The following is a 27,008-nucleotide window of genomic DNA, read 5'->3' as shown; positions in this document are numbered from 1 at the left end:
AATTAAATTCACCGCCATGTATATCCTATTCAAATTGCAAGTCAATCGGATGAAAATTGAGGATTTTAGAAATTTGAAATTGTTGTTGACTTTTGGCCTACGTTGACCTTTTGGCCCACGCTGATCTCAAAAATAGTTGGTGGTTGAATTCAGTAAGGCGAATGCAAATCCTATTCAAATTTCAAGTCAATCGGATGAAAATTGAGGATTTTAGAAATTTGAAATGGTTGTTGACCTTTGGCCTATGTTGACCTTTTGGCCTATGCTGATCTCAAAAATAGTTGGTGGTTGTATTTAGTTTGCCGATATGTATATAAAAAAAACCTCCGTTTAGAGGCCATTTTTCCCCGCAAGGCGGGGGTTGGCCTTTTTCGGGCACCGTGGTTGTTGTTGTTTTTTGTCCCCTTTATGAAGCAATGTTTTACGGCCGGATGCCCTTCCTGACGCCAACCCTTTTTGTCGCCTTTTTACGACAAACAGGGAATTACCAGTGAACTGGTACTCAATTAGCCTACCTCGGAAGGATGACAGGCTGAGTCAACCCCCCTGGCGTTAATTCAGCGATCGACCGGGATTCGAACCCAGGATCCTAGGATCCTAAGCTGGCACCCTAGCCGCTAGCCCAACACCAGGCTTTGCCGATATGTATATCCTATTCAAATTTCAAGTCAATCGGATGAAAATTGAGGATTTTAGAAATTTGAAAAAGTGGTTGACCTTTGGCCTATGTTGACCTTTTGACTCCAAAAACATATAGGATTTTGTCGGACCACGAACTCCACGGTTTGGTAAAGTTTTGTGAAGATCGGTTTAAAATTGTGTCCTGTAGGCAAGTAGAAGTGAGCGGACATACAAACAAACACACACAAACCGGAGTGAGCAACATACTTGCAAAAAAAAATGTTTTTTTTTGCTAAGTAACACACACACACACGCACACACACACACACACACACACACACACACACACACACACACACACACACACACACACACACACACACACACACACACACACACACACACACACACACACACACCGGAGTGATCAACATACTTGCAAAAATTTTTTTTTAATATATGCCAAGTAACAAACAGACAGGGGTGAAAACATAACCTCCATCCACCCTAGGTGGTGGAGGCAACCATCCTTTTAGATCATGCCATACTTCTGCTAATAAAGAATTACTAGCAAGGACCCACGGAAATCCCCATTCCCACCCGTCCCCCACCCTTCCCAAGTCCTCAGCATCCCCATCCAACACTAAGACCTCACCTCCTCCCCCCACCTCCAACCCACCCCACCCCACCCAAGTCCTCAAACCAGCCCCCCCGACCCCCCAATCTTCAATCCCCCTCTTCCAACTCAGTCCCTTCTCCCCCCCCTCATCCCTCCTCCCCCTCCCCCCGTGGACCCCTGTAGTGCCCCATTTTTTTTTTAATGCCGTGAACAAACTTTGGTACATCATGGGTGTTGAAGGTTGTGGTCAAGTTTCATCAAAATGTGTGTGGTTTCTGAGAAAAAAGCAAATACCTATTTCGGGGGGCAACCCAAACAGTTTGGTCACAATCCCATCAGTGGCTTGGGAGAAGAAGTTGCAAGTGTTTGCGGACTGACAGACTGACGACGCACCATCGCATAAGCTCCCCGGAACTACGTTCCAGGTGAGCTAAAAACAATGTTAGAAGCAAATAACGACGGAACGTTAAATTCGTAATCTCGTTCCACTTTCTTCTCATTCTTCACAACATTCCTGTTCTGTTCTTTAAGAACAATGTTAAAATCAAATTTAATGCACGCTCTCATGAGATTCCATCATCTCACAATCCTTCAGTAAAAATAGTGGTGAGGTAAACTAAATGAAAAAAAAACACACAAAGGCATTCACAATGGGGAAAAAAATATGCAACCAGAACTCCTCGGACAAAGATCTATATAATGGAATGGGTTTTGTGGTCCTGGTCGATTAGTTTAATAGAAAAATCACCAGATAGACAGACAGAAACAAAAACAGAATAAGCGTATTGTTATATAGGATGAGCTAAAGTGTAGCGTGTTAATTTTACGCAAATAGCATACTCAACCTTGCAAGTTCCAGCAAACATATTCCTCTATTGCATAGGAATACAAGAAAAAGACAACACAGGCAAGAATAAAACAGCAAAGAAACTGTTGGGCTGTGGATGCATTGAATTGTTGGGCTGTGGATCAAACTGAGATGAGACAGCTCAAAAGAGCTACACTGTCAGCCCATGACCTGAAATAATGAATCACATAGACCTGGGGCCATAGCATGAATCACCAGTGGTAAACCATCCATAGCCAGATACCCACTGACATTCAAAAGCCTCAAAAGGACCACACTAAAACAAACGTAAATTAATTCATTTTGTGAAAAGCAAAAAGACCAATAACAGGTGGAATAAAAGAAAGGGCTCTAAATGAGCAATTCAGATAGATAGATAAATAAATAAATAAATAAATTTTAAAAAACAACACAAAAAAACAAAAACAACACAGAACCTTCTGAACTCAATCTGCCTTCTCCAGATCATATGTACTATTGATTCTGAATACTTTCACAAAAGCTTAGTCTCTCTGTCATACACTAGTTGATCAAATCCTACCTGTGGATATCTTAGCCGTCCTCTCGAGTGTGGTAAACCGAATAATGCAGTGAGGTGGTTACCCTGCGCTCACAAAGCGAAAATCAGTGTTAGGCAATTGGTTGCGTCCGTACGTGTTGCGTGCGTGCGGCGTCTGCATTTTAAAAATTCATTTTCTCGGCAACCGTTGGTCCGATTGACACTAAATTTTACCAGAAGAGCGCCTCTGGCCTCACCTCCTCCCCCCACCTCCACCATACACACACACACACACACACACACACACACAGTGCATCACTCTCTGCCCGTATAATTTTTTTTATTCATAATCATGACGTCATAGGTCACGTGGTATGGACGCCATATTGGAAAAACGTTACACCTCTATATCACCGAAACTGCTTAATGGAAAAATGTAAACATAGCTCATTGTCAAGTACTCCCCATGGGGGAATAAGATGTGTTAATGATGATGTCATCAGTTCCTTCATTATGACATCATAATTCGACAATTATAACGCTTCATCCGATCACGAATAATTTTATTTCTCTGCAACTGTTGGTCTGATGGACGCAGCATTTTCACCAGAGGAGTGCCTCCTCCTGTAGCATATTTAATGATAATTATGATGTCATAGGTCACATGATACAGGCACCATCTTGGAAAAACAAAAAAAACGTACCTCCATATCTTCGAAACTGCTGCATGGAAAAAATTGAAACATTGCTCATTGGAAAGAACTCAGCATGGGGAATAAGTGTTGTTAACAATGACGTCACTGTTGCCTTAATTATGACGTCATAATTCGACAGGGAAAATGCATAGTTTGATCATTTTGAAATTTATTGAGCATGATCTACACAACAATTATATTAGAGAATATAAATTTATGATGTCTTCGCTCATGTGGTCCAGCAGCCATATTGGATCAAATTTTAAAACCCTTCAAAAATAGAAGAGTTGCCTCACACCAAGTTGACAGCGCAGGGTAAGTATTCTATGAATACCATCTAGTTGCAGTGAGGCAGCTCGTTGACTCAACATAGACGGGGTAAACTGAATGAGGGCAACTTTAGCTCACTCTACAAGACTGGCAAGAAGAGTACAGCCATCCTTAGGCAAGCCAGAAAACAAAATCTTGCTAATATCATGGCCAATCTCTCTAATGAGTCTCCTTCAACCCATCCTGCTGTCCCCCACCCTTGCCCCTCATACCCACCGACCTCTCCACTGTCTTTCACAAAGGGAGAGAAAGTTTTGTCCAACTTTGCCTCTTGGTCAGTGACAGACAGACCCAGATGGCCTCATTGCCAATGTTCTCGAATCCTGCTGTGCTGCTCTTGCTTATCCTTTGTCTACTGTTCAACCTGTCATTCTCCTTTGACTGCCTCCCAGTCCACCAACATCACTCATTCACAAGAAGGGTGCAAAAACAGATTCTCAACGATAGGCCAGTAAACTTACTTCCAATTACAAGAAAGGTCAGAGTCCATAATTACTGCCGATGTCAAGACTAATCTCAATCAGTTTGAATTATATCCTGGTCACAACTATGGACATGCTGCTGCTTCTCTCTAAACAATGGTAGGATGCCATAAATATCTAAGAGGTCAAAACCATCTCCCTGGTTATATCTCGGGAATTTTACGCAGTCTTGCATCTTGTACTGCTTGGCAAGCTCTCTGCCTGCAATATTCATACCTAGCCCTTTCTCACTTCCTACGGTCATGCAGTCGATGCGTGGCTATCAATGGAACCTCACCTAAACACTATTCTCCTCTTCCAGTGGAAGCTATAATACCCCAAGGCAGTATATTGGGTTAAATCTTGTTCTTCATCGACATAAACACTTTTGTTCCTCATATCATATCAGATGCTTTAGAGTTTAGAGAAACCTCTCCATTTTTTGCAGATGACTATTATTGTCATTCAGTACCCCCATGGCCCAAACCAATGCCAGGTGGATGGAAGTTGCATCACTCTCTGCGTATGTGGAATTAATTAAATTCTGGTCTGATAAATTGATACATCTTTCAATCCTGGAAAATCCATTCTCAACATATCACTCCAGAAGGATCGTCAGGAAGTTCTGGAGGAAATATTTTGAACTTCTAGGCATCACCACCAGCCACGTCCTCTCATGGGACAACCACATGGCAAAGCAAAGCTGATCTCCTATGTGAGCTGCAAACTGAGCATCTTCAGTCGCCTCAAGTCATTCCTTTTTAAAAATCAGAACTATTCAGAGCATGCACATGCCTATGTCTGCAGCTCATTGGAGTATGGTTCACCCATAGGGTCTGGTGACAAAACATCACATCTACCTCTCGGATTCTGAGGAATATAAAGCACCAAACAATATTGGCATCTCCCACGATGAGGCCGAAGCACAAGACATGTTTCTTTCATATCGCAAATAGTCTTTTTTTTAACCAACTCTCCCCTATTGTAACCTTCTCTACTCCATCAGTCTTCCCACCCTAGCTCCAAAGTTCTTCGAAGATGCAAGCATTCTTCCATTAACTCCCTCCTGGACTCAAAATCCAGGCTTCCACACATGTCCAGTCTTTTGTTGTTATTTTCTCTCATAATCTTCCTCCAGAAGTTCAAGCAAGCAGTGCACCACCTTCTCATGTCATCCTCTATCCCCATTAATCCTTCCTTACCCAACCCTCTTACTTGCAGGTAATTGTTTCCTCCTCCTCTCTCTCCTCTTTTCCTATTCTCTCCCCTCTTTTCTCATCTTTTCCTTCCTTGTTGTGTCCAACAGTGGTGCCACTAGCAATATGTTTTCAATTTACCCTCTGTCATCTGTAACTCTTCCATGAACCACGATTTTGTTCAATACCCCTCCATCCCCCTCTTCCTCTTCCTCCTTCCTCACTCCTCCTCACCCCTCCCACACTCCTCATAGCAAACTGTTGATTGCTGGTGTATACATCCACATGGCAATAAAGGCTCCAAGACAAAAACAGAAAAAATAAGTTCAAATGGTTAAGATGCACATTTACTCCCTGCATGACCCATTCTTCACTGAGTCACGAAGGCTGGAAATATGTAAGAAAAAAAAACAAGTTATTTTTCTCACATAACTGATTCACAATCCATAATGAGCCACAATGTGAAGAGAGAGTTAAATGGAAGATAAAAAAAACAAGTAAAAGATAATAAAGATCATAATCTCACCCTCAACAGATGGTACCACACAGAGGTACCCCCAAAGTCAATGTGGAAATCTGTGTAACTGTCACGCACACCCATGAGGCAGTACTTCTGTACGTGCGGACGTGGGAATATCGACTCTTCAGGCCAAAAATTCTCCACCCAAGAGAGGTGTCGTACCACATCCGGTGCTTGAACAAGCTCTGATAATCTGCATAAGAATGTGTTGTTATAAGTCAGTGCAACTGTAAAATCATTGAAATTCAAGTCCAAACTCAAAGACCTTGGAAAAAAAAAAAAAGAAGAAGAAGAAGAAGAGAAACAATGATTTGCACATACTTATTCAAACACGGAATTTGCTTCAATGTGAAGAGGACAAAGCAGAAGGTACAAGACAAGGGCAAATGTTAAACAAAAAGCAAGAACTACTCGCATAATAAAATTACCCACAAACAATGAGTATAAATTTCAATGGAATTGCCCATAACGGCTAGAGCTAACACCTACTTTGTGTCTGAGAACTCCAAGCTGATAGTGTTCAGGGTTTTTTGCCGATTTGTGCTGTTGTAATATTCCCGGAATTCCTTCAGAGTCATCTTGAAGTCAGCTTGCCTACTTACATCTATGACGTCGATTACCCGGTCTGCACCTACGGGGAAAGAAAATGGGAAATTGAGGAACAGCAGCAAAAGTTGTACTTAATTCAAAGGCAAGTAAACATTTTTAATCTAAATACCAGTATGAAAAGAGATAATGTATCCATTTGTTAATCTTCATAAGGGCTCTGTTTAATTTCTGCCTCTACATAGCCTGCAGGGAAAAATTAGCGTTGAATAAAATAACAGAAAAGTGTTCAAGAGAAGGGGGGAGAGGAGAAGCAGAAGGGAATATGTGATAAGAAATGGAGAAAAGCAGAAAGAAAGCACATTTTCATTTCCATCCCACTTGCCATCTTTCCCCTGAAGTAACTTTTTTGAAGTACATCTTAAATTGTCCAGATGGAGGCACTTTGTGACCGAATCTTGAAGTCAAAATACAACAACAACAACAACATGCATTTTAAGGCCATTTTCCCTGCTAGAGCGGGGGTTAGCCAAGAGCGGGGGTTAGCCGTAGCTTGAAGTTAGCTTGAAGCTTGAAGTCAAAATGTAAGAAATATATCTCAATAAAAAAAGAACAAAACAAACTTAATTTAACAAGACCCATTTTGTATCTGCAGCAATGCAAAATTCACCTTCCATGCAAATTCAACAAAAAAGACAAATGCTGAGGATCTCAAGCTTATGTTACAAAAATGCTTTCGTTCTGGTCTATTTAAGATGTGGGTGCTATGTATAAAAATACTCTTGAATTACAGAGATGCGTGCTGCAGGCATCCACAAATGGCAGCAAGACCTGCATCATGTAAATTAATACTGTATACAACTTCTGCATGCATGTGGTTAATAATGCCGCTTTATTCAGTAGTAGTATTCCGTATGCAGCCTGTGGTTGCTGGCTGCATCATTGCTGGGAGCACGACTGTGTCCCCATTTCCAGTAAGCTGGTACTCATTTTGCTGACCTCAGAAAGATGACAGGCTGAGTCAACCCACCTGGTGTTATACAACGGCACAATAGGGGCTCAAACTGAAGAGCCGAAGATGTTAAGGCATCCACCTTTTAACCTTTAAACTAACACCAGACTTGCTTTATCACAGTTAATACCTAAAATACGCAATTTGGTGTCTGTCTGTCTGTCTGATGACATTTGACCACGATACATTCAGTCATTACTTATCCAATCTCAACCAAACTTGACAGGACTAAGGGTCACACGATGAAGGTTGTAGCGAATTAATTTGCCCCCTTTCTCAGGGAGGTTTTCTCTGCCAAGGGGGTTTTCTTCACCAAGGGGGTTTTCCCCACCAATGGGGATGCGTGTTGACGTGTATATCCGTGTTAAGATAGCTTTTTCCAAGGATGCTTTTAATAAAACTAACAATAATAGCAAAATATTAATGTTATTACAAAACAATATTAATACCAATAATATCCCACCTTCCCAAGGGGTGTTTCCTCCATGGCCAAACGCCATTTATAAATAGCTAATCGTGCCATTTTCGTGGGAGCACCTCTACCAGAAGTAAAATATTATAAACCGCAAACACGTATGATTACCTTTTTAAATAGTCGCTCATTCTGTTTAACACTAAACTGAAATAAATGTTAAAGAATCCGGACATCAGTTTATGCTTATCACATCGACGAACATAGCAGGGAAAAATCGTAGATCGTAGATCTACTGTCATCTATATACCCCTACAAGGGTTAATAAGACGACCCTTCCTGCCACTAACGTGGAGTTCTTCCAAGGAGTTTTTCGTGGCATTTTTCCAAAGGTGCTTCTCATGACAAACATAATTAGAATGGCACTCAGCAGAGAGCATACCTCCACCTGGTTGGCCATATCACTCAATGGTGAAGAATCACTTTAAAAATTCTACTAGCTTTAAAACTTTTAAAAATTCTTCACCAAAATCGAATCGATTCTTCCTTGTCATGCACCCAACCGGTCCACCAAGTTTCGTCCTAATCCGTCCACAACTTTTTAAAGATATCCTGCTATGTATAATTTTTGGCCCTATCTACCAACGCTATGATCTACCAATCACTTTAAAAATTCGAGTAGCCGGATCCAAATCCGGATCTTCACCAAAATCTAATCATTTAGTCGGTGTCACATACGCTACATCTCTGCCAAATTTTGTCCGAATCCGTCCACAACCTTTTGAGATATTTTGTTCACAAACGGACAGACAGGGGTGAAAACATAACCTCCATCCACCTTTGGTGGCAGAGGTAATAACAACACTTATGATAGTAGCATAATATTAATGCTATTACGAAACAATTTCCCTACTTCCCAAGGGGTTTTGTGACTTGCGATATTGCCCCATGTTCACAACACCCTTACGGAAGTAAATTTTATTATCGAGAACTTAGAATGGTGAGGCACGGTCTGATCTTGCAATGGCCTGATCTAACACAAGTAATAGTAATAATAATTTGCAATAATAATAAGGATAACAACATGACCCCCTGCCGCTACCATAATGAGCAGGTGTACTAGTTCAACAAATGTGAGTATAAATCGAAGCAACCAATAATCACATAATCATTGAACAAATCACTTAAAGGCTGGAGGAAGTGTGGGAGGGAATTTGGGGGTCAAGAACCAACCACTTTCTGAGATCAATTACCTCCCAGCAATGATGCAAAAGTAAACACTGGATATATGTGACTGTTCCTCATCAATGCTGGATTTAAAAGATTGATGATTACAATGTCAGATGTTGGACGACTTGCACAAATTTCACGAACTTTTCGACTTGAACCAAAATGAAAATGCAGTTTTATTACCTACAAGGTCTTCCACCTCCGACACTGTAAAAGAAGGGGGTGGCACTGCCATGCCCAGGCCCTCTTTACGTGGCACCACAATTGGTACGTTGAACCCATTTTCCACAAAGTATTCAACCGTCAACTGATGGCCGGGTAACCTCAGGATCACATCCTCAGCGCTGTGGACCAAAAGATCATAATAAGAAGAAAGAAGTGCATTGGAAAAGCAACTGAGAATTTAATCCTCCTTTTTACCTACAACAGGCAAAATATTCCTCAATGACCATCGGTAATGTTTTGCAGGCAGTATTCATAGTTTAAAATCAAAACTTTTACAGCACAAACCACTCTCCTCTTTATCCTCGATTCCTGTTAAAGCCAAAATAAAACAACAGCAAGACTTTTTGGAAACCCTACCCCATTATGCTAAAAACGGATTACCAGTCATCCAAAAGACTGATTCATAACACAAAAAAGCCTGCTCAATGCCAAAATGTAGTGGTTGTGCATTAACACAACGGTTGTGCATCTAACACAACGTGCAAGCGAGGTCACAGCACTTTAGTCAGGTTCACTATGTTTTTTCGTTCAAAATCATGGTAGATTAGCAAACCTATACATTTTTGGAAACGTTATTACATGGAAAATCTGAAAATCAATGTTTACATTTGCCAATTCCGACCAATTTGATTCGACCAATTCGACCAATTCCATTCGACCAATTCGACCAATCGTTTCGATCGACCATTCGACCAATTCGATCGATTCGATTCGATTCGATCGACCATTCGACCAATTCGATTTGCCAATCAATTTGACCGACCTTTGCTTGTGTGGAACGGACTGTGAAAACGATGCGGACTATATTGTCGGATACGACACACAGGACAGTGATGACGAACTCTAAATGGCATATTCTGTAATCGTGTATGTTTGATGCCATTGACTGCCTGTGTATATTTTGTCATTGACTGCCTGTGTAGATGTGAAGTTATACTGACTGCATGTGTATATATGATTTTGCTGACTGCCTGTGTATGTTTGGTGATATGAATTATTGTGACACATTTTGATGTTATTAACTGCCTGTACAAAATGATAACATGTATTTGATGATGCAACTTATCACGAATATAAAGACTATTTTGCAATTCAAAACCTTTGATTCATGTCTTACCATTCCCCATAGCACTAATTTGATACTTTCATTGGATTCCTTGTCCCTGAAAATATAGGTTTAGTATATTTTAAAAAGTTTTTAGGGTAATTAGAGGCAGAAATAGAACAAAATATGTATTTTACAGTGGCCATTTTGAAAATCCAAAATGGCCGCCATACAGGTATCTCTCCAAATGTAAACATTGATTTTTAGTTTCCTTATGCTATAACCTTTCCAAAAATGTATAGGTTTGCTAATCTACCATGATTTTGAACGAAATATAATTTATTGACATAGTGAACCTGACTACTTTAGCAATGTTTCCAAAACCTATTGGATAATAATGATGAAATTGTTAAAGGAATCAAAAAAGATTGAATAATCTTCGTGAGACAAAACCAAAATGTAAAAACCAAAATAATTTAACAATTTTCGCAACAAGGTGGTGACTCTCTGCTTTTCCAGGCTTTAATGATGCCCACTTGACAGACGTTCCCATCGTAAAATCCTTCAATAAGTTTGAAATTACCAGCTACTCGACAGTTGCTCAAGCAGGTCTTTTCTGATCCTTTTGAAAGTAATGCTAATTGCTTTCAAGATGGCATTCAACACGAATGGTGTCGCCTCACCCGCAAATTGATGTTTGCCACACCTTGTCAAGGTGTGCGATAAAGAAGCATCCACAATGAGAACAGAGTGAATTAATTCACGTCATTATCCAGGATAGCTTAATGAATAAGTTCTGCATTTATTATAGGTGTTATCTATTGGGCAAAAGCTGAAAGCGCAAACAAGAAGAGGCCGATGGGGGTGGGAGAAGTGGCGCGAGGATCAGGGAAAGACAGATAATGGCACCATTCTCTGGATTTTAAGATGAAAAACGGAAATATTAAAGGTCAGGATTAAATCAACAACATTAGAAAGACACATTTAACTGCCCAACCACAATACCCAAGAGAAGCAAGGACCTTGGAAATGTGCGGGCATAAAGCTGTTTGATGAAAACAGGTGTCCCTGCTTGAACAGGCTTGGTCGCAGCACCACCCTCAGAGTAGTCATGGCGATGCCAGTTTTTGCGTTTTTTCACTGCAATGGGAATATACGAGAGGAAAATAAAAATAAATAGGAGGAAATATGTTGATAAAAAAAAGAAGGGAGCACAAGAGCAAGTCGAATGAGTAGAGCGAAACAATGAAGGAAATTCACAAAACAAGTGAACAGAAGAAATGAAGGAGGTAGTGGGTGGGTTTCGGAAAAAAAGAATGTGCAGAGTGGTGTGAGCCTCAAAGATTACAAATCTTTTTCCAACTCATGCTGTGCACAACTGGCAGAGCAAACCCACATGGCGTTTGTTACAAAACAAGTCTGTCAACCTGAACAAGGTGGCAACAAAAGCTTTTCATTTAACCCACGTCAACAAAGGGAAATTAATATGCATAGGCATATGCAAGCCACAGGAAATACCAAGTTTACGACATGAATGGCAAGGACTTAGAGGTGTTTCCAATATAGTGTACAGCTACACATCAAATCTCTATGTTGATCTGGTGCAAACAGTTCTATGCTCAAGGGCAATTCACCCGAGATGCGTTTAATCATTATTCGCCTGCAACTGCGAAATGAATTTTAATGTTGTACAGTAGACTCCTGTTAAAACGTCAAATTAAATACTTTGCATGAACCACTCATTTTAATGAATATTCATCTCAACTGCATGTGCATTTTTTATATTTTTTTCAATTCACGAATTCTCATGGACAAGTGCATACATATATTAGATGCAGCACAATGACACAACAACCTTCCCCTCTCCTCCAGACCATGTATCGGCTTGCCTTTGCTTGAAGCACTCTGCTTCATGGCATCGGAGCTCGTTTGTAAAAAACAAACAATTCACTACGTTTTTCAGAAATGAGTTCGAAAGATAGGAAGAAACATACTGTGAACACATCAAACTTTGATGCTTTGTTGCAAAGAGAACACTTGCTCATTGTGTACAGGTTTGTGAATATATCAAGACCAGAGCAACCATGGAACGCAGCGTAAATGAAGCATGTTGCTCTGCGACATGACACCTTGCCTTCAAGGCATAATCAAAGCTAAACCAAAAGTTTTACATTTTTTGGTTTCATTCCATGAAGAAACAAAACATTCCCATCTCCCATTTAGCCTGCAGGTTACAACATAGCAATGCTAAAAAATTAAAGCAGCTCTACAGCTTCTTCATTCGAGCCCGAAGCTGTTCCGTTGACGCCAGGTTTACACCAATAAGCACCGTGTTCAGAACAAAGGTGAACAAACACATTCTCATGGGGATACTCTTTAATTGTCCAATCTCGGAGTGCTGTGTTGCAAGAGATGGTGAGCAGATGTATGATGCATTCTGGTAGGAATGTACTATAATTGGCTGAGTGTGGAGTGCAGTATTAAGTCGTGTGGATTTGAAAAATTGCTTTTTTGTGCAACTGTCTCGTCAAATTACTGAGCTGATGTAAAAGTGCCATTCATGTTATCGTAATCATACATTGTATTCATATTACGAGTCTACTGTATTGAAAACAGTATACACAAGGAAAATGAGGTAGGAAATGATCCTCAATTCCGACTTTACTATCACAGTCAGATTACCAAATAAAGTCCTGAGATTCTAATAAGGTGAATATGCAATTTTATACCTGCGTGGAGTTAAACGAACAACAGGGGTTGGTAAAACATAGCTTAGAATACTGATTATAAAATCCTCCAGCTCCCTATGCTGCTTAAATTAATCAGTGAATAAACAACAACAAAAAAATTCCACCCGCTCGAAAAATGTGCAAGTCAACATACTGATCAACGGCCCATTGGTTTGAGCACATTTTGGGCAGTGATAGAGGTCGATATCTACTGCCTGGTGCTCTTCTACATCCACACAGCTGCAAAGAGACAAAACAACCATGAAGAAAGGTCAGCTTTCAGAGGTCATGTCATTATTACTGATCAACATCACATTATCAAGAATACACTCGTCTAAATTGTGATTCTTCTTTAACCAACTATTTAAAAGCCACGTGGCAGAGCTTGTGTATGTATAACTGCACACAACTTGCAGAGCAAACATCTCGAGACATAATTGTACTTTTACACAAATTACAAGGACATTAGTAGAAAATGCACAAATCGACAGAATATATGGGACTTGAACCTGAAATTCCAGCATCATGAGCTATGTGATCAAGAAGGGAATATGTGTACATATTGTAACAATATATTGTAATGATTTTACATGGTTTGCGAAGCCAACTTCATCTAAAAGCTGAGCATAACAAATGTATATTACAAAGTTAAACTTGTACATTATTGATACTAAAAAAATAAGAACACATTCAGAGGTTTTGCATGCAGACAGTTCAGGTCCAATTTAGTCGAGCATAAACTGTAGCATATTCCTTAGCATAAAAAACCACCTTTAGAGGCCATTTTTCCCCGCAAGCGGGGGTTGGCCTTTTTCGGGAACCGTGGTTGTTGTTGTTTTTCGGTCCCCTTTTTGAAGCAATGTTTTACGGCCGGATGCCCTTCCTGACGCCAACCCTTTTTGCCGCCTTTAACGACAAACAGGGAATTACCAGTGAACTGGTCCTCAATTAGCCGACCTCGGAAGGATGACAGGCTGAGTCAACCCCCCTGGCGTTAATTCAGCGATCGACCGGGATTCGAACCCAGGATCCTAGGATCCTAAGCTGACACCCTAGCCGCTAGCCCAACACCAGGGTTAGCATAAATCGGGATATCCTTCGCATAAACGGGAGCTAAATGCTTCTTCAAAGTTGGAGACAGCCATTGGATAAATGCATACCGGCACCTTCACAAACAGTGGGGAAAATTTTGGTAACGACTCCACATAATTGTGGATGGAATGTAGATTGGCCTTGTTTTGGCAAAACAAAGTGAAAGATTGGAATTTGCACAGGCTGCTTCTTGTTCTTTTATTATTTATTTTCTACCTAAAACACAGAGTAGATTACCTTGTATAACATCAAGAGTTATTCGTGAATCTCTAATAATCGTGAAATAAATAATATTTTATTACCCCGCATGCGCGAAGCAAAGTGCGGGGTTAGGCAATTGGTTCACTCTGTCTGTCTGTCTACAGACGTCAGTCTGTGATCGAGGAATTACTTAATTCCAATTGAGTTTTATACTTCGAACATTGTAAAACGCGAATCAGAACATGAATCGGACGAAAGCATGAACCTGCAGTTTTGTAGTACTTTGGCTCTGAATTTGGCAAATTGTACGGAATCTCATCCGATCGCGCATGCACACAAAGGAGCGAGGTGGTGTTTTAGTCTGTCTGTCTGCTGGCTATCAAACAAAATTGAAAATCATTCCAAACAGGAAACTTACTGTTTTTAAAGATGTCCTAAAGGACACAAACAACAAGCATGAATAACTAATTTAACATGTTAAATGAGGTGGTGTAAACGATGGTGCATTAACGGTGAGAACTTCCGGGATTTTTCTGTATAACCTTTAAAACCTGTACTTTATTTCAATTGAATTATATACTTGAACACTGTCGAACACAAATCACCTTCTTGGTACTTCTTCCCCCTATTTCCCCTAAAAACCTTCTATTTAGCAGTACTTTGAAAGATATTTATGCCTCGTCATGCCCTGAGGGCAGAGTAACTGAGATTCAGGATTCAGACAAAGATGGTGGCTCCTAGCACTGTTTATTTAGAGCAAAACGCAAAGCAACAGTTGAAAACACCAATCCCATGTCATTTTTCTCAAGACTGAATGAGGTAACTTTAAACGGTATGCATGGTTGGTTAAATTCAACACACAGCCCTAACTCATCCCTCAACAGGTGACAGGGTGTGTTTGCACGTGTGTGACTGCGTGACTATGTGTTCATGTGTGTTTTGTTATGCATTTAGAGGCTGCACCTGGTGTATTTGTTTTTATGCCTGTAATGTTTCAGGATATACTTTCAATGATGTATACATAAATAAACTCTCGAAATATACTGTTTCCAAAACAAAAAAAATAACAAAGTTCATTTCTTCCAGCTATGAAAGGGGTTCTTAAAGAATACCAAGGCATTCCTGGAGTTCATCCTCATCAAAACAAAGAGTATACATCAGACAGTTGCTCAATTCATCTGCTCACACAACACAGACAAAGACCAGAAACTACTACTAATCCGCATGCCCGGCTAGGGTATGTAGTGACTAGCGACCCCCTTTGGAGGTTGCCCCTTTTGTACTTCGTTCCCTTGGGACAGGGGAAATGTGAGGTTAGGGCAGGAATTTGGACTTTTGCCCATGGTGCCGGCAATAGCTCACCTACGCTTTGTGAAGGACACAGTGGGAACAATGTCCACCAACTAATGTCGGCAGACAGGCCACCCGCTTAACGTCCATCTGAGGGACAGTACACACGTTGATGAACCGCCCCGCCTGTGAAACACCAGGATGACAGTTTAGAGCTGAGCCAAGACTCAAACCCAGGCAAGACAGCTTAGAGATGAGTGTGCGCAACTTTAAGCCATCCTGCCAGCCCTAAAAACCAGAAAGCTCGTCTTGATATATTCAGAACCTTATGATTCTCTAGAAAACCCCTTCTCATCTTTTCACTGAAGACTTCTCTCTTCTGATACATCCCTCATCCTTTCGATAGCAAACTCTTCCCTCTGAAACCCTGATAAAAGTAAGAATTAGTCGAACACTTGAAATAGGCTTTTCAACCCCGACAAATCTCACACTCTGTCTCTTTTATACAAGGTCTAAGGCTCGTAATGGGGCTGGTGCGCACGCACGCACACACACACACACACACACACACACACACACACACACACACACACACACACACACACACACACACACACACACACACACCTTGGAGGTAGTACCATCACTTCCAAGAATACTCTGGGTACCAGTGACGTCACAACAATGCTTTTCTCACCGCACTTAGCGGGGCATTTCCTCCTCCACATGGATGCCAACCGATGGGGATTGTCCGTACTCTATCCTTTTAAACGCTGGGCATCAAGCAAGGAAGTAGCATGTACCTTTTTAAAGTCTTTGGTATGACTTTGCCCTGATTTGAACCACCGACCTCCCAGACTTGCAGCGGACGCTCTAACCCTATAACCACTGCGTCTGATGAACAAAAACTTTCTTAACACATCGATCGAATAATTTCAGTCACTGAAAATTTAGGCCTCACGATCAGCCACAAACCTTATTGATTAAACCACCTATCTTAGTCGGCTCCAAAGTTAGCTGCCGACTGGGTATCCTTCGTCGTGTAAAGCTTGGCAAATCCAAATTTTAACAACGTACAAGGCCTTCGTCCACAGCTTGATGAAGTACTGTCCTCCTCTTTGGACTGACATCCCTACCTCACATGTCACATCTTGTTACCATGGAGATCAGGACCCTCAAAATCATTAGAATCTCCAACGATGAAGCCAAATCTCTGGAGTTGTTACTCCCACATAACAGACAGGTCCGTGGCCTCTGTTTCTATCATCGCCTTTCTGGACATGCACTCTCTGCCTTTTTCGGTGTTCTGCCCACCTTCTCCCAACCTCACCCTCCCCGCTCCAAGGCACACTTGGTTCTGCCATTAACCCACTTCTCAAAATCCCCCAAAATCACGAAATTCCCCCCAAAAAACAGCTAAACGTCCAAAATCCAGGATCACTGGTCACCTCCACTCATTTGTTCCTCTTTTCTCTTTCCTGCCTGCATTCATTCATCCCACTCTCCCTTCTCCCAAACCAATTTCCTCAATATGTACAATCACATTCTTCCCTTCAGGTCTTCAAGATGGCTATTCATCTCATCCTCAGGTCATCCCCCATCCATAAATGCAGGTGATCATTTCTACTCTCATTAACTCTGCCAAAGTATCTCATTCAGACAGCTCTACCTCATTCTGAAATATTGACAGCTCCGTCGTGCGAAGTCCTTCCTTGGGACACCTGAGCTCCTCACCACATACAAGGCTTTCATCCGCAGCTCAATGGAATACTGTTCCCCCCCTCTGGGCCAGTGCTCCTGCCTCACACCTGGCTCGGCTTCACGCTGTTGAAACCAAAGCTTTCAGAATCATCGAAATCTCCTGCGATGAAGCTAACTCCGAGGGCCTTTCACTCACTCACCGCAGGCAGGTTGGTGGTCTTTCCGTCTTCTACCGACTCCTCTCCGGCCTTGCTCCCGCAGCTCTCTCTGTGCTCTGCCCCCCAAATATTCCTACAGGTCGCACAAGATCTGCCAGCAACCCTCTTATGGTTAAACTGCCAAAATCTAGGCTCTCTGCTCACCTTCACTCTTTCATTCCCCTTTTCTCCTGCCTCTGGAACAAACTCCCCCACTCCCTTTAATCTCACTCCTCCCTCCAGGTCTTTAAAACAGCTGTTCACCACCATCTCTCATCTTCCCCCATCCAAAACCTTGATCTTTTCTACCCCCGCTAATTCACCCCAGATACACTTTTTTGAAATTCCAACTTCTTTCCTGGAAGTCCTTGCAGTGTTCATATGGTTTATCCCTCTCCCACCTCCCCCCAGCCCTCTCCCTCCCACATTTCTCTTGATGTCCCTGTTCTCAAATGTTGTGTTTGTGTCCTTCCCCCTCTCTCCCCATCTTGTCTACCGCTCCCCTTATTTTGTGTTTTATGTGTTGGTTTGACTTTTTGTGTGATTAATGTTAGCTCTTTCACGAGCCTCGATCTTGTATTCAAAAAAAAAAGAAGCTCTATCTCATTGAGAAACCAATAGCAAACAAAACATCAAAAACCCAGTTAAAGGACATGTGACATTGCTTTATGTACACTTGCACCCATTACAACCATAAACAATTGTGCTCGGATGTGCAAACGCAAAATCAATATATACGAGATGAACTTTGTGCGGAGTATTAGTTTACCGAAATCCTTTACCGAAATGGAGGTGGATACTTTAAGTCCCGGGAGGACTCCATTCCACCACCTTAAACTTGCAAATGGGGAGTACAACCAAAGAAATAATCATCAGACGGTGTCGAAGACGACTATGGATATGTATGGGCGAGCACAGGAGGTAACTAGAATGGCACTCGGTAAAGCGCATACCTCCGCAAGGCTGAACAGTTTACGTTTTTTATATCCCACTGATAGGCCAGATCTTCATCCGGACCTTAAAACCAAAACCTAATCGACTTGTTCTTGTCACCTACCCAACTCCTCCACCAAGTTTGGTCACAATCCATCCACAAAGTTTTGAAATATCGTGCTACATATTGTTTATGGCCCTATTTTTCAATGCTGAAAATCAATTGAAAAATTGTATCCAGATCTGGATACAGCTCTTCCCCAAAATCAAATCAATTTGTCCAAGTCACACACCCAACCTGACCACCATGTTTCGTCTGAATCTGTCCATAATGTTTTGAGATATCCTGCTCACAGAAAAACAAACAAACAGACAGACAGGAGTGAAAACATAACCACTGTCCACCTTCAGTGGAGGAGGTAATGATAGGCAGTGCATCTGAAAAAGCAAAGTGATGGGGACGACACAACGGACACAGCGAGAAGATTCTACAACCAGGAGGAAATGGGAACAAATGAATGCAACCAGACTGAACTTTGGGAGGTTGAGCATACGAGGTCTCCACGAGCAATGCTTTCAGTCTGGGGTGGCTTGGAGAGGGCAGAGGTAGGACAGCACAAGAGGAACTAGAATGGCACGTGGTAAAGCACACACCTCCTGCAGGCTGGACAGTTTCCGCTGTGTATCCCACTGATAGGCCGGAACTGCATCCGGACCTTAACCAAAATCTAATCGGCTTGTTCTCGTCACCTACCCAACTCATCCACCAAGTTTTGTCATCACCCATCCACAACTTTTTGAAATATTGTGCTTTATATCGTTTTTGGACCCATCTGTCAATGATGATGAATCACTTGTGAAATTTTAAAACCCTCGCATCTACATCCAGATCTTCACCAAAATCGAATCAATTTGTCCTTGCCACACATCCAAAATGTCCAAGTTTCATCTGAATACATCCATAACTTTTTGAGATATCCTGCTCACAGACAGACAGACAGACAGAAAGACAGGCAGACAGGCAGACAGATAGGGGTGAAAACATAACCTCCATCCACCTTCAGTGGCAGAGGTAACAAGGCTAGATTTATTGACAATATTGTTTCAGATTTCTTGGCTTGTACCAAATTAATTCCCACAACTTCCAATTTGGGATGTTCTTTCCTCGATTTTGACTTTATTGTAAAATGTATTTTATTATTGCCCGCAGCCTCCCTTTTGCCTCATTAAATGACGAGCCAATGACAGCCTGTGCGTGGATCAGCTTGTTAATGCTCCAAATCACATTTTTCCTTCCTTATGGAAAAATGAAGTCTTTATAAAATTCCCAATTCTCACAGCTCAAAAATGGGGTGGTGTGCTGGATGCATGTATACATGCCAACATTCCAGATTCTACAAAGAGAATCCGCTTTTGAGAAACTGTCTCCCGTCATTCTCCAAAAACGATATATAGCTCCGGGTTTCGATGAACAATGGACCCACATTGCACAAACTTTGAGTTTTTTTTTTCATTATAATTTTGACCAGAGTTAGACTGCTGGCTTTTAGCTTAAAATTCCCGCTAGCGTTCGTATTTCGTGATCACTCGGTAAAAATTGGTTCTTGACCAATGTGTGGCCGCAAGCGTAAGTTCCGACGTCATCTGCGGTGAAAACAGCCAAAAAAAGTTGTAGTTTTTTATTTGAGTGGACAAATCAATATTAATTTATCAATACATCAACCCTGGGATAGCAGTATGTAACAGACATTTCAAGCCTGGTGTTGGCTTAGCGGTTAGGGTGCGGCCTGGGATCCTAGGATCCTGGGTTCGAATCCCGGTCGATCGCTGAATTAACACCAGGGGGGTTGACTCAGCCTGTCATCCTTCCGAGGTCGGCAAATTGAGTACCAGCTTGCTGGGATGAATGATCATGGTGTGTACCCCGGTTTAGAATAGGTACACCGTATCCCTGCGCATCATAAGAGGCGACCAAGGGTTGGCGTCAGGAAGGGCATCCAGCCATAAAAACATTGCCTCAAACAGGGAACCATGATTGTCATGGGGCCCGCAAGGCTAACCCCCGCTCTAGCGGGGAAAATGGCCTTAAAACGATCATTCATTCATTCATTCAATGTAACAGACATTTCAGTGAAATGAGTTGGAATTAAAGCAACGAAAGAACGCTGTGGTCAAGACAAACACTGAAAAGGCCAAATTTGTGAACAACAACTTGTCGATCAGTAGCTGGATACAAACTGGCAGCAATGCTTCAAAGGCGAATGGTGTCACCAATACAGAGGTTTTGTTTACCGGCTGATTAATCACAAAGAACGCATCGCTCCAAACAGCAGACAGCGCTTCTGCCGTTTTTCAAGACGTTTCCAGACAGCATTACAGCGGTTATTGGTGTGGAAGAACAAAGACAACGCGTATGCTAAATCTTGCCATTGCTCCCGAGGCAACGCAAAAGGTACGAGATGCAGCAAGGAGCAATTACTCCGACATTGCTACAGACACCGGTAGTGATGAAAATGTCAAATACCTTCGCATCCTGATTAGGCACGACAACTAAAATGCGTTAATCGTGACATTTTTGTTTGGATGTGCCAGTAATTGAGAAGTCAATTGCTGAGGCAATGCTTGAAGTCATCAGTCAGATTCAATTTGGCATTTTTAATATGAAATCGGCAAAGCCTAGAAATGAAGGAAACCTATTGGAATTACCCTTTATAATTAAACACGGTGGATTAGAAAGGTTCTTCGTCATTTTTGACAGACGGACTTAGCCAAATATTGAAGTGGCTTCACTGCTTAAAATCGCCCCACTTTTGACAACCTGCATCAGAATGCATCAGACAATGCAGCAAGCATGGTTGGGAAGAATAACTCTTACACCACTCTTACACCTTACATCACTGTACTGTCGAGAATGAAACAGAAACAGCCGTTGCTGTACCCAGTCGTTTGCTCGTGTGTACTGTGAGACGTGCTTAGTGACGAGGGTTCCAAGGCATTTTCATTCAGTGTTGAAGATTTCCTTGTGGACATCTACTATCACTGATAAATCAGTCAAGAGAAAAGGCCATTTGAGGGAATGCATGGTGATGTGAGAAAACGATATATACATTTTTTTTTTTTTTTAAACCATGATTCCACCAAATGGTTGAGTTTAAGGAAAATTACAGAAATGACTATATTGTACTCCACTTTGGTGCCTTATGGTCCTACTTCAACTCAGCTTATGTTGTGGTAAGGGCACAAGCATGTCAAAGTCACATAGGATATTGTTGTTTTAGCCAGTAGAACGTTCTTTTGCCATTGTCATGGTATGCAGTAAAATATAATTGTTGTTGTTTGTAAAGATGGTACCAAGGTGCCAAGATGTTACCAAGGAGCATGGGGAAGGTGACTGGTGAGGGCTTTGAATGATTCTCTGGATCCGCTCACCCTGAATTTTGGTGAGCCTATACAGCACTCCACGACACTCCACGACACAAGAAGTGAATGTCAGAATGTAGGCAGTTATACATTAATTGTGCACTGAACAAGAAGAAAAGAAGACATAGTTGTTAATGGACATAGTTGTTAAGGCTCCAGCAGAAATCAATCCTAAATATCTATTGACAGCCAAATACTCTGATAGTGAGATCTTTGTGAACAGTTTCTTGATGTTGTATCAGCTGCAGACGTCGATGAACTTCACAAGGAGTTCATTGGATACCAGCTGTTGCTACAGGACGACAGAATGGATGAACAGTGGACCCACATTGCACTGATTCTGGATCCAGCAACAAATCCGTCACAATTCATCCATCTGCCAGAGCTGATTTGTCTGATCCCTCACAGCAATGCCTTCAGTGACAAAGCTGCTTACCCAACACAAATCCTGGGCAAAATGTGAAAGAAGGCCTGGCTGCTCCATCAGTGTATGCCAGCTACTCTGGGACTAGGAACATGCTGTGTGAATTGATTGCAGCTAAGACGAACATCTTAAAGAATCAGCACACAGCAGAATGGAAACACAGTCCATTACTTACCACCAAGTGTAAGCAAGCTACCTACATAACTCCTACTGTGTGGATGTCGGCAACACAATTCAATCCAGACACCTAAAACTGTTAACATTTTCCTCATCAGACTTAGGATATAGGAGCCATATACCTGTTATTTCCACCACCGAAGGTGGAGGGAGGTTGTGTTTTTGCGTCTGTTTGTCTGTCTGTCTGTCTGTCTGTCTGTCTGTTTTGTTTTTTTTGTATACTAAATCGAGGCTCGTGAAAGAGCTAACATTTATTTCACAAACAAATCAACCAGACAAACAAAACATACAAAAAGAGGGAGTGGAAGACAAGATGGGTAGAGGAGGGGAAGCACACAAACACAACACCTGAGAGCAGGGAGAAGCGCGGGAGGGAGAGGGCCTGGGGGGAGGAGGCGTGGGAAGGGGGGGGGGGGGGGGAGAGGTGTAAAACACAAGGAGACCAAGGACTTCCAGGACAGAAGTTGGTATTTCAAAAAAGTGTAGGATTTGGGGTGAAATTAGCGGGGGTATCGTGAACACGATATCTCAAAACGTTATCTACAGATTCGGACGAAGTTTCGTGGACAGGTTTGGGTGTGTGACAATGACAAATGGATTAGATTTTGGTGAAGATCCAAATCCAGATCTGGATCAAAGATTTTTTAAAAGTGATTCTTCACCATTCAGAGATTGGGCGAAAAACTATATACAGTATAGCAGGATATCTCAAAGTTGTGGACGAGTTATGACAAAACTAGATAGATGAGTTGGGTAGGTGACAAGAACAAGCCAATTCGACTTTGATGAAGATCCGGATCTGGATACTAGATTTTTTTTTTTTAAGCGATTCTTCACCATTTTTTAAGGTGAAGACATTTTTTAAGCGACCAAAAACGATATATAGCAGTAGATCTCAAAAAGTCATGTGGACAAGTTATAAAGAAACTAGATAGATGTGTTTGGTCGGAGACGAGTACGAGTTGATTCGATTTTGGTTCAGGTCCGGATCTAGATCCGACCCATCAGTGGAAAAGAAAACAAACTGTTCAGCGTGGTGGAGGAATGCGCTCTACCGAGTGCTGTTCTAGTTACCTCCGCCACCGATGGTCGATGGAGGTTATGTTTTCACCCCTCTGTCTGTCTGTCTATCTGTGAACAGGATATCTCAAAACGTTGTGGACTGATTCCGACAATTTTACGGCAGGGTAGCATAAGTGACAAGGACGAAATTATTAGCTTTTGGTGAAGATTTGAATCCGGATCCAGATCAGAGAATTTTAAAAGTGATTCTTCACCATTGGGAGATAGGGCCAAAACGCATATATAGCACGGTATCTCAAAAAGTTATGGATCGATTATGACAAAACTTGGTGGACAGGTTGGGTGTGTGACAAGGAAAAGTTGATTCGGTTTTGGTGAAGATTTGAATATGGATTCGGATACGATAATTATTTAAATTTTTAAGTGATTTTTCACCACTGAGAGATAGGGCGAAAAGAGATATATAACACGATATTTCAAAACGTTATGGACGAGTTATGACTAAACTTGGGGGACGAGTTGGTTAGGTGAGAAGAACAAGCCGATTAGATTTTGGTTCAGGTCCGGCCTATCAGTAAGATACAAAACATAGACCGTTCAGCCTGGTGGAGGTATGCGCTCTACCGGGTGTCGTTATAGTTCAACATGCATCAAGAATAACGGCTCATTAATGTCATCTTTAACTAACTATTTTGGTGATAGTGATTCCTCTTTAATTTTTTGGTCATTTTCTGGGGAATAGAAGAGTCAGTACAAAAAAATTGTTTTTCTAAAGTCATATGACACCTTAGTAATGCCATGAAAAAGCCCTATCACTGTAGCATTTTGGAAAGATACTTTGAAACATAACTGAAAGTCCAGGCCTTACAGCCACAAAGTTGATTAAATAACGCACACACACACACACACACAGGTGCTCTTATCAAAAGAGGACTCATGCCACCATCAGTACTCTTCTTTGATATATCCAATATCCATCTGTCATGATCAGGAAATCTGACAAACCACCTGCATCCATGCCAATGTGGTAATCGTCATAACCATAGCACGCATAATGTTGGCCGATACCTCATTTAGGAGCTCTTGGGTCTACAGATATTGATATTCACACAATTTCGAGTAATGGGCATTATTGTTGCACGCATAGGTGCGGCATAGGCTGAGTCGCTGGTTCGCACACCTACAGGAAGTACAAAATAATATAACCACAAACTATTGAGTCAATTCCGTCCAATGTATAATTACCTCTTCTTCAATTTCCTTCAGCGATAAACCTTAGCGGTCTTAACAGTAGGTAATAGTGACTATTGTGTTGTCAAAGGACATTCCTCACAAACACCCGAAATATTCCACACTCTATTGGGAACAAATTCCCTTACAACAGCCCGGTGTAGCGGAGTTATCTGCTGGTGAGCAATAAATGTGCATACAGATTCAGCTTGAATGGATCTGCATTCAGAATTACCCAAAACAGCAAATCTGTCCAATTAAAAAGCCTTTAGCAGGCAGAGCAGCTAAAGTAAACAGTCAGACCATCTGGCCTTTCATCGCGACCAGGTGGAAAAAGATGTGAATCTTTGGATCAATGCAGAAGGCATCCGGTTGGCCACCTTCACATTCCGGATTAGATTCCTCACACCACACATTACACAACCCATTTACCACAAAAAAAAAAAGATTGAGCACCACACCTTGGTCTCATGCGGGGATCTGCAACTGCATGCGGCTCTTAATGGACTTATGTGCGACTCCCGACCCTGATCGATCAAATCCTGTTTTTCTCTATCAATATGCAGAAAAATATTTGTCAGTGTCGTGAAGGGATAAAATACTATTTGAAAACTTTGGCAATGATAAACAGGAAAATGCAACCGACTGCCTGTGAATTCTGCGAACATGACAACACATTGCATGCCACGCAGTTATTTCGGCCATCTTGTTGGCGATATAGCGCAGCCTCAACCTCCAAACTCTGTTTAGAATTCGAGCCCCACTTCTAAAAAGCTAGTGAAGCCATGATCCTCAATGGGAAGGTAAGTGAAAATCCTAATAATGAACAACTAGTGAATAATGATTTTTTTTTTAAACAAGTCAGGAGACGACGATGGTTCACGAGCAAGCGGTATTCAATGACAAAGGATGGACTATAACCGAAACAGGCCCGGACTGGGGGGTCGGGGACCCACGTGGCAGGTGTCGGCCCCCGATATGCGGTGTACATGCCTATTTCCAAAGGGCCCCAATGCGCTGCGTGCGCAGGCCTTTAAGAGCCAGCTGTACGTAATTGTGTGTGTTGCTGGCGTGGAAATGTCAAAACGAAGGTTACTGACCTTGAAATGAGATAGAAAATAATGTATAATCAGTTATGAGGTTAGCTACCTATACAATACCGAATATTCGGTTTGATTCCGACAACTTTGAAAATTTGACCTTTGTGACCTTCAAAGGTCAAAAGTCGAAGATTCTGAAATTTGTTGGAAAACTTGTATTGCATGATGTATGTGATAATATAAGATCATGTACGACATTTCACCGTATCAGGAAGCGAACAATGTAATAAAACCATCAAAAATCGACTTTTCTAAATTTCGTGACCTTGTGACCTTGACCTTGGGGCGAAAATGAAAAATCGAGCTCCGTGGGGCTAGACACATGACATTGGCCTAACCATATACCGAAACCCCTGTCAGATTCCACCAACTCCCTCGGAGAAGATGTAGCTTGAACTCGATTACCCCCTAAAAAGACATCTTTTTTTTGGGCATGGCTACGCCCACTCTAGGCAGGAAACAACTAGATCATGATATCAACCTCCCACCAAAGTTTCATCAAGACCGGATGATATAATCGGGTAGTTATGTTGTGGACAGACAGACAGACAAGGCAAACACACAGACAGACAGACACACACCCATGACGAATATGGTCACTCTGTTTGATAACTCGTGAACCAATGATGTTGTTTTGATAACGTTTCGTCGCTCCCCCTTCAATAGGTGTGCATGCGACATCACATTTGCGATCCGGAGTACATCCGGAGTACTTGGAGTACAAGCAAATAAAGCAAAACTACATATGGACTACATCGTTGTATTTTGTGAAAATATGAGTTGAAATGGTGAATTTTTGCACTGTATTTTGTTGTGGAAATTGTTGGAGGATTGGTTAGTGAGTATTGGTTGTCGTATCATAGACTGCCAACAAGCAACAAGGTAGAGATTTAGATATGGAGGATTGACTTCGAGTTTGGAGAGTCATTCAAGAGGGATTCGAAGGAGATTCTCATAATAGTCCAAGAAACTGCAAATTTGTCTTTTATTTCTCAATATCTAATTATGTACCCCAAGTAAGGTGTGCATGTGTGAAGATAGCTTAAAGGTAAGTGTACTACCTCTGTACTGTCTCGTCTGCGTTCATTTCCCAACCTGACTAAACTGTACGACAGGTGCTTCACAGGCAGGGTGTTGCACCACAGGTTGTTTCAACCCCCAGTTGGACGTTAAGCCTGGTATCTCTTCTGCTCGCATTATTTGTTTAGTTGGTGTACTTCTTGAAGAGTTGGC

General features: G+C 41.7%; 1 protein-coding gene across 2 annotated transcripts in view; it reads right to left on the bottom strand.

The window, feature by feature from the left end:
- The window catches only part of LOC137424879 (uncharacterized), a 180,225-nt gene that overhangs the window by 142,662 nt on the left and 10,555 nt on the right, over positions 1-27,008 (bottom strand). For both annotated transcript variants that reach the window (XM_078776063.1, XM_078776064.1), the window contains exons 2-6: positions 13,142-13,227; positions 11,281-11,398; positions 9,172-9,332; positions 6,278-6,419; positions 5,795-5,981 (exon numbers count right to left, since the gene is read on the bottom strand). In XM_078776063.1, the coding sequence (XP_078632189.1) occupies positions 5,795-5,981; positions 6,278-6,419; positions 9,172-9,332; positions 11,281-11,398; positions 13,142-13,227 (694 nt within the window). The remainder of the gene's footprint in view (positions 1-5,794; positions 5,982-6,277; positions 6,420-9,171; positions 9,333-11,280; positions 11,399-13,141; positions 13,228-27,008) is intronic.

The sequence above is a fragment of the Myxine glutinosa genome, chromosome 4 (assembly GCF_964187855.1).
Source record: "Myxine glutinosa chromosome 4, kmMyxGlut1.1, whole genome shotgun sequence".
NCBI classification, from domain to species: Eukaryota; Metazoa; Chordata; class Myxini; order Myxiniformes; family Myxinidae; genus Myxine; species Myxine glutinosa.
This window is presented reverse-complemented; position numbering and strand designations above follow the sequence as displayed.